The 8,369-nt window shown below is 29.5% G+C and overlaps 1 protein-coding gene across 1 annotated transcript; it reads left to right on the top strand.

Annotated features, from left to right (window-relative positions):
* The first annotated feature begins 2,266 nt into the window (after positions 1-2,266).
* LOC105114227 (IAA-amino acid hydrolase ILR1-like 4) lies at positions 2,267-4,489 on the top strand. The gene is made up of 5 exons (XM_011010709.1): positions 2,267-2,726; positions 3,002-3,127; positions 3,208-3,522; positions 3,637-3,765; positions 4,075-4,489. The coding sequence occupies exons 1-5, from the start codon at positions 2,313-2,315 to the stop codon at positions 4,459-4,461; spliced, it is 1,371 nt and encodes a 456-aa protein (XP_011009011.1). The 5' UTR covers positions 2,267-2,312; the 3' UTR covers positions 4,462-4,489.
* The last annotated feature ends 3,880 nt before the right edge of the window (positions 4,490-8,369 follow it).

Here is an 8,369-nt window from a genome sequence, read left to right as displayed (position 1 = left end):
AAAATTCTTAAACTTGAAAAATGTTGGATAAAAAAGTAAAATATTTATTTGTAAATAATTTAAAATTATTTTTTATACATAAAATGTTTTAAATAATTTATTAATACACATGCAGAGCATAAATCACAAAGTCTATTTTGCATAAAATATATGTTAGAATTTGAAAAATAAGATTATATCACTAATTACTATCATATTTTTTTCTTTTTACTATGATGCCTAATATTTTTTATAGTACCTTTCATGCATTAAATCAAAAAGGGTCTTCATGAGGTCTAGCAAAAAATCAGAATTGAGAGATTTGTTAATTTTTTTTATATTTGATTTAATATTTAAGGTAAATTATAAAAAAATTGTTTAAAGTATCATAAAATTATAGTGACCATCCAAAGATTTTAAAATATTATAAAACCCTCCTTTTTATCTAGAATACTTTTCATTTTTTTGCATCACCTCCTTGGTATACAAAAAGAGAGATTTTATAATATTTTAAACTTTAATAACTCATTATAATTTACCTTAAGATTTAAATCCTAAAATTAAAGAAATAGGAATTTCTCAAAGCCTTCCAATGACCATGCAAATGGTGGTAGGTGCACCCAAGATTTTTCAGCTATCGAGTCCCACGTGACGCGCGAGGCATAATTGCTTAAGAGAATAGATATTTTCTCTAACACTGTTCTTTTTGTAAAATTGAATGATATCAGATTGAGACGCCCTTGTCCATTCATTCTTTGGAAACGAGACTGCATATGCAGCGAACGGCGACTGTATTTCTTAGTTAAAAATATCATTTTCATATTTTTTACGATGACTGAAATTGAAGCTGCATGCACAATAATAAACAGGCCATTTATTAATATGATGTTCATTTAATTGAAAATATTGAATTTAAAATGAATTTCCGCATGCATTAAAAAAAATTAAATATATAAGTGTTATTGTTTACTAAAAGAATGTAATGAGTTTCTGACCTTTAATTCAAAAATTTTAAAACAGACTTTTAAGAATAATGAGATTTTTTTTAGTTGTTCGCATTTTAATTTTTTTAATTTTTTAATTTTTTTTTATAAAAGTTTGATTTGTTCTTGATTTTATTTTTAAATTCAAATAAATAGTATTATGTTTTTTTTGTTTCGGTCCTTGTAATTTTAATTTTTAATTTTTTTCTTGGTTTTTTTATAAAAATTAATATTTTTTTAATTTCACCTTTTAATTATAATAATATTTTTATTTTTTTTTGTTAATTTTGATCTTTATTCTTCTCAATTTTTTTTCTTTTACTAATTTTTTTTTAATTTTACCCTTTAATTAAATATAAGATTTATTTTAGATTTTAATTTTAATCTTTATTATTTTAATTATTATCTTTTTAAATCTATTTGTATAATTAAAATTTATTTTTATTTTCATTATTTAACATGTGATTGATTAATAATTAAATTTTTTTTTTTAGATTAGATGTTTCGGATCTATTTTTTTTAATTAGAGCTTTATAATTTTTTTATTTTTTTATTTTTTACTAGTTTATTAGAATCTTATTATGTGAGTCATTAATTTAACAAAATATCTCAAGTTAACTCGACTTTAATTACCAAAATCATATATTTTTTGTCATTTGTGTATTTTATTTTAACACCTAAATATTAATTTTTATAAAAAATAATAATGCAACCCAAAGCTAGTATATGTGTGTGTACGCATTACAACAATTATACTACCATTTATTTTTTTTTCTTATCAAATCTAAATTATTTAAATTTAAAATTATATAAAATATTATTATTTAGCGTGATTTGAGGTCAATCTAGTATAAAAATCAAGTTACTTATTAAATAATTTAACTTTAATTATTTATTTTTAAAAAAATAAAAAAAAATATTTTAATTTTATTAATAAATCAAACCAGAATTTTACTATATTAATCGGACTGTGAGTTGATGCATCCAGTTTATCAAATTAAACTAAGTTTTTTATTTCGCCACCAACCCAAATTAGAGGACAGATTTGCTGGATCCTGAATTGACCCGTCTAAGCAGCCAGGACTAATAAGAACAATGTAACATCACCATCCATTAACAGGAAAATCAAGGGTAGAACCCGAACCTTATCCTGCCAGAATGCACCGATCAAATGGTCACGCATAAGTAATGTCATAAAAAGAAATAAAGGAAATGATCACGTGATAAAACTGCAACACCGCAGAAATGGAAATAGTCAAATGGCAGATCACATGAAAATAATTTTTAAAAAAGAACCAAACGAAAACCATAAACAAAACTCTGACAGTGGCAGGCAAAGGCAAATTGGCCATGGACAAATGGGTGGTGCGTAGTAGCATTTTCCTTCTCTTCGTTGCCATGTCCTTAGCCTTTCGATTTTCTCTGAACCCAGATGGGAAACACTTTGATTCTCTTCTAACATGCCTCAATAATAATAATAATAATAATATCTCTTCTTCTTCATATTTGAAAGAGCGGATAGTTGAGTTGGCTAATGATCCACACACCGTTGACTGGATGAAGAAGATTAGGAGACAAATTCATGAGAACCCTGAACTTGCTTTTGAAGAGTTTGAGACAAGCAAGTTGATTAGGCAACAACTTGATCAAATGGGAATTGCTTATCGGTGGCCCGTGGCAAGAACTGGTGTAGTGGCCACACTTGGGTCTGGTTCTTCACCCTATGTTGCTCTGAGAGCTGATATGGATGCTTTGCCCATTCAGGTATTATGTTTTGTTCCCGTCAGAAACAAAATATATATTTTGGTTGATGTAATGGGATTTCTTCAGCAAAATTCTGCAAACCATGCCTTTTATTCAGACATGGTAGGTTTTGATTCTGTCCTAAATATACATTTAGACATCGCTTGATTTTTCCATGATATGTACATGTTTTTCTGTGCTGTCCAAGCATAACATGGGCATTTTAACAGAATTTGCTAACTTGGGACTAGGAAAAGAAATTTATAACTTGGACTATATATGCTGTCTCTCAATAGGAAATGGTTGAGTGGGAGCACAAGAGTAAAGTAGATGGAAAAATGCACGCCTGCGGCCACGATGCGCATGCTGCAATGCTCCTCGGTGCTGCAAGGATCTTGAAACAATTGCAAGATACGTTGCAGGTAAATTCTGATTTTGTGGCAAACTTGTTGATTTATATTGATGTTACTGCAAACCGCGGAATTAAGAACTACAAATGCAGGGAACTGTCGTGCTTATATTTCAACCAGCTGAAGAACAAGGGCAAGGCGGTAAAGACATGATTGCAGAAGGGGTTCTTGACAATGTAGATGCCATTTTTGGGTTGCACACTGTGCATAGGTATCCTACTGGAGTGGTTGCTTCTCGGCCTGGAGAATTCCTTGCAGGATGTGGGAGTTTCAAAGCAAAGATAATTGGAAAAGGTGGTCATGCTGCAATTCCCCAAGACTCCATTGATCCAATTTTGGCAGCATCAACAGCAGTGATTAGTTTGCAGAATATAGTTTCAAGGGAGATTGACCCTTTAGATTCTCAGGTACTATAACCGAGTAGTAACCATGCCTGGGAGCAAGCTACATTTCTTCAATTTAGTTTTATGATTCTGAGGTGCAGCAGATTCTAATTCCTTGGCGAAACTTGGATATTACAGGTGGTTTCTGTAGCTATGATCCATGGAGGTACTGCATTTAATGTCATACCAGACTCTGCTTCAATAGAAGGAACGTTCAGGGCTTTCAGCAAGAAGAGCTTCAATGCACTCAGGGAAAGAATAAAAGAGGTAACTCTAACTGCTGACCTTAGAAATGAAACCTCTTCACGATTTTTAGATAAAAGCCACATACGAGTCATGTGATATCTTGAACAACAAGCACTGTAATAAGGTTTTCGTAATGATACCCAAGAAAAGAAACAAGGGTTTGAGTTCTTGCCACATCAAGCCTCTTGATAAATCAACAGATCGGTTGTAGTCATACTGAAAGTGTTAAAACTGGACAAGGAAAAGGAACAAGCACTTCATAGAATCCTCTTATTGAAGAAACTTGCGCTTCATCTCTCTATTTTTAAGTGCGTTAATGTCTTGTGCCAGGTTATTGAAGGGCAGGCAGCTGTACATAGGTGCACTTGTGAGGTAAATTTCACAGGAACTGAACATCCCATAATCCCTCCAACAGTAAATGATGCCAGAATTTACGAACATGTTCGGCGTGTTTCAATTGATATCGTAGGAGAAGGAAACGTTGAGATAGCTCCCATCTTCATGGGGAGTGAAGATTTTGCTTTCTATCTTGATAAAGTACCTGGATCCTTTTTATTTCTAGGCATGAGAAATGAGAAGATTGGGAGTATATATCATCCACATAGCCCATACTATACCATTGATGAGGATGTGTTCCCAATTGGAGCATCAATATATGCGGTCTTTGCACACTCATACCTTTTAAATTCAACAAGAAACTTGAATTCTTATGACTAAAATTATTTTCTTTTTCTATTGTAATCGTTTGTCTGTGATCTTTTAAGAAGGGAAAATAGAGTTTACCCAATATAATGTAGTCTTTTTTAAACAGAATTGGTGATGGGAAAAAAGTTGCTAAAAAATTATTAGACCAATTAGATTTGCGAGTGTGTCATGTTCATTATAAGTGCATGCTATTCAAATTTGTTGTGAAATTAGTTTGTCCATATGAAAAGACTAGTGTTTATACATGATAAAACTATAAACATGCAATATTAAATTTCAAGCTAAACTTGTAATAAAAAATAAAACTAGTCTTATTATTTATAATTAATATCAAAACAATGTCTTAATATCCATTCTAAGAATATAAAATATTAAAAATTTAATAGAAACAAAGTAAGGTACCTATTAATTTGAATAAGTTAAATGTAGTTGTTGTCATCGATTAATATTTTAAAGTTTTATTATTTCTTACTAAATAAGATGTTTGTAAAAAGTCATTGAAAATTTCAACAATATTATCTACATTTTTAAACAAGGTTCACAAACACAGAAATTAACTCGAGTATTTATGTGTAAGAACTGTATCTAAGCTTTAGATTGAAAAGAACAACATGGCTTAAAAAGAAGAAAATAATAGATTAACATTGCAGAAAACTCTTCGTTTAGTTCATTTTTTATAATGGGTTTTGGAATTAAAATTGATAAAGAATTTAATATAGTAATTGCTGGAATTAATTCTCTTAATTGTAAGCTTTGATTCGTCGAAAAATTAAAATTAAACTTGACAGCTGTAGCTTTAAATATGATGTTTTTTTAGTTGAAAAAACTGTCTAGAAATTCTTCATGTTAGTGAAGAAAATGATCAAACTTTGTTCATGGATTCTGATAATTATTAAAATTAATTTCCTCCATTATTAGCTTTCATCATCCATCATGAAACCAGAATTATTAAATCCGACACTTTTTAAGTGAAAAAACTGTTTAGAAATTGTTTAGGTTACACTTTACACTCGGAGAATAAAGCTGGAGGAGGTTTTAAACTGTATATAGAATTTTGTCTCTCAATCTCTCCCTAGTGCATAACATGTGGAATCTGAATTGTTTATTGTATATGAGCTGATAATGGTTTGTGGTGAAAGCTGAAAGCTCATGTGGTATAATTTTCAAGAGCCCGTGACAAAGCGGGGTCGTCTGTTTTTGTTTTCCTTCTCCCAAGCCATAGCTTCCCCAAAATGTGCTCAGTATTTTCTACATTAGGATATGCATATGTTCTTTGAATTTAGCTGAACATATTCCTAAATTTATTTAAGATCTTAAGCAGAAGGGCGTCATAGAGACTAGTGGCATCTTAGATGTATATATAGGTTATGTTTGGAGTGTGCACGATAAAAAAAAATGAAAAAGAAAAGAAAAACATAAACGTATTTGATATAAAATAAATATATTTCTATAATACTTTTCCAATATCTATCTTTTTCGTTCTTTCCACAAGAAACCCTGAGCTGTAGTAGAGTTGGAATGCAACACTGAGCTCCTAAATTCTCTTTCCATACAAAGTTACAGGAATGAATGGATAGAAAGTTTATTTTGCCTAGGTTATTTTCTCTGTATAAGCTTGAGTGTTTTTTGAACTCATTTTTAACTTTTTAATTTTTCACTATATAAATTATACAAAAAATTTATTTCTCTTTTATATGAGATGGAAGCTTTTAAAGGGTTTTAGATTTTTTCAAAACATGTCAGCCAAAGATTTTTTTAAAATCAATTTTTTATTTATTCATTATTTATTTTAATAATGTTAATGTTTTATATTAGAAAGTTTATGTTGAAGAATAAGCCTTACCAAAGTTTTAATAGATTTCCCTTTTAATTTGACATCAAATATATTGTAGTAACCATGTTTTAAATTAATTTTTCCATAAAAAAAACGACTTTTCAATCCTTAAAATCCATATCCTAACAGGAGCTGCATAAAAAATGATCGGCCATATCCCAATGTAGATGATACTGTCTACAAAAACATGTAAATCATCTAGGTTATTTCTTCAACTTTTCATTTCAGCTTGATGAAGTTTGAGTCTCCTTCACCAACAATCCATTTGCTTAGTTCACAGACATTAGCAACAATAAAACTTGGTTCCGAGATGGCTTAAGACGCAATACAACAGTCTTGGCAATAAAAACAAAGAAGAAGAAGAAGAAGAAGAAGAAGAAGACCGATTGACATTCGTATCTTGCTAAGGAACCTCTTTACAAAATATTCAACATCATCCAGTACAGAAGCAGTTCGAAGCATCAATAGTTTTTGAATTGGTTTGGATTGAAGGCAAGAACATTGCAGTAAGTTCACTGACCTTTGGTTATGAATTCCTAATACAGATTTTGGCACTTAAACGTAAATCATATACAAGAAGTTAACATGATACCCCGTAAAATGTTGTATGTTTTAGCTGTCATTTAACCCTTTGAAATTGAAGATGCATCATTTCTTGAAACGAAGGTACGTACGTAGCATCTATAGAAAATTGAAGTTACTTTCGTGATAGGGCCCAGATTATGCACGTAGACACTTGAGTCCATTATTATGGTTGTTGCTGTGCATGCACAAATATTCGTGGCAACTCTTTATATATATATATAGCTTGTGCTTGCCGGGTTCGATTAGTTTGAAACTAAACAATTAGAATCTTATATATAGGTCACAATGGAATATATAAATTTGGATGGACTCAAGATATTAAGTCTCTTAATAGCTTTCAGTACGTCGATGGTTGCTTCTAAGTAAACGATAATGATATTTTCTTGCATTAAGCATCACTGCCTGATTGGTTGTTAGAATGTGATTGACTTGGCTAGTGGAATTCCATGAGTTAGAATTAGGAATAAGCGTGTTTTTTTTTTTGTTTTGTTTTATCAAAGCTAAGCTCACTTTGAAATAATTCAATGAACTCATTACACTATAAAATTTATGAAACAATCAAAAAATTAATTTTTTTTTTAAATGCAGGAGTATCGAAATAATAAATAACTCGATAAAACCGGAGTTAAATTACAAGAAAGTTAATTGTATAAATTATAAACAACACTAAAATAACAATAACAACAACAACAATAATAACAATAATAGTAGTAGTAGTAATAATAATAATAGTAATAAAAAGAAGTTGATAAGAACTTTGAGATGAAAAATCAATGTGAGGATTAAACAATCATAAAAACAAATGTCAAGATTAGAGTATCCTCTAATGCTATTAAAAACAAGTATAGTATAAACTCTTATTACTCAACTGACACATATAAAGGAGGTTATAATCATATTATAAATTATTAATATGAATGAGTACATTAGTTATCTTATTTGGATAATGCTAATACTTGTAAATGTTGTCAAATATTCATGATTATAACTTATATTAACAACAAATTAATTTTCTTTCATAACTCAGATGTCGGTTATACCATATGATTTATGTTATGAAAGTGTTAAACATTTGTTATATCAAGTGTTATACAACACAAATCTAGATTAACAATTAACAAGCAAAGTATTAAGAGTGAACAAGATAATAAATGCAAAACATTTTAGTATCAAACATCAAAGTCCATGTTGAGTTTACACTATACTTATTCCTACATCATTAGTGTAACCTTTTCACATTGACATAATAAACTTAATTACACATAATAAAATAGAGAAATATAAATAAACAAGATAAAGACATAAATAAAATAAAAGTTAACTAAGTAAAGGAAATAAAATTAGAAGCATAAACAAGAGATTAATATAATAAAACTTAAGCATTACAATAATAAGATAGTAAGAATATGATCTTGATATGAGAAAACTAAGATGTTTAAATGCATGACAAATGCCTCATTTTAAGGCCAAAATTAGGAAATATTGATTTAATGACTAATTG

Source organism: Populus euphratica, unplaced genomic scaffold (genome assembly GCF_000495115.2).
Source record: "Populus euphratica unplaced genomic scaffold, PopEup_1.0 scaffold628.1, whole genome shotgun sequence".
Classification (NCBI taxonomy): Eukaryota; Viridiplantae; Streptophyta; class Magnoliopsida; order Malpighiales; family Salicaceae; genus Populus; species Populus euphratica.
Note: the sequence above shows the minus strand (reverse complement) of the source record. Positions and strands in the feature narration are given on the sequence as shown.

Bases quoted from the DNA above. Each gene is read 5' to 3' on its own strand.
- LOC105114227 (XM_011010709.1), top strand. From the start codon at position 2,313: ATGGACAAATGGGTGGTGCGTAGTAGCATTTTCCTTCTCTTCGTTGCC. The intron at 3,523-3,636 runs GTACTATAACCG...TGGATATTACAG, and splicing joins TTGACCCTTTAGATTCTCAG to GTGGTTTCTGTAGCTATGAT. The intron at 3,766-4,074 runs GTAACTCTAACT...GTCTTGTGCCAG, and splicing joins TCAGGGAAAGAATAAAAGAG to GTTATTGAAGGGCAGGCAGC.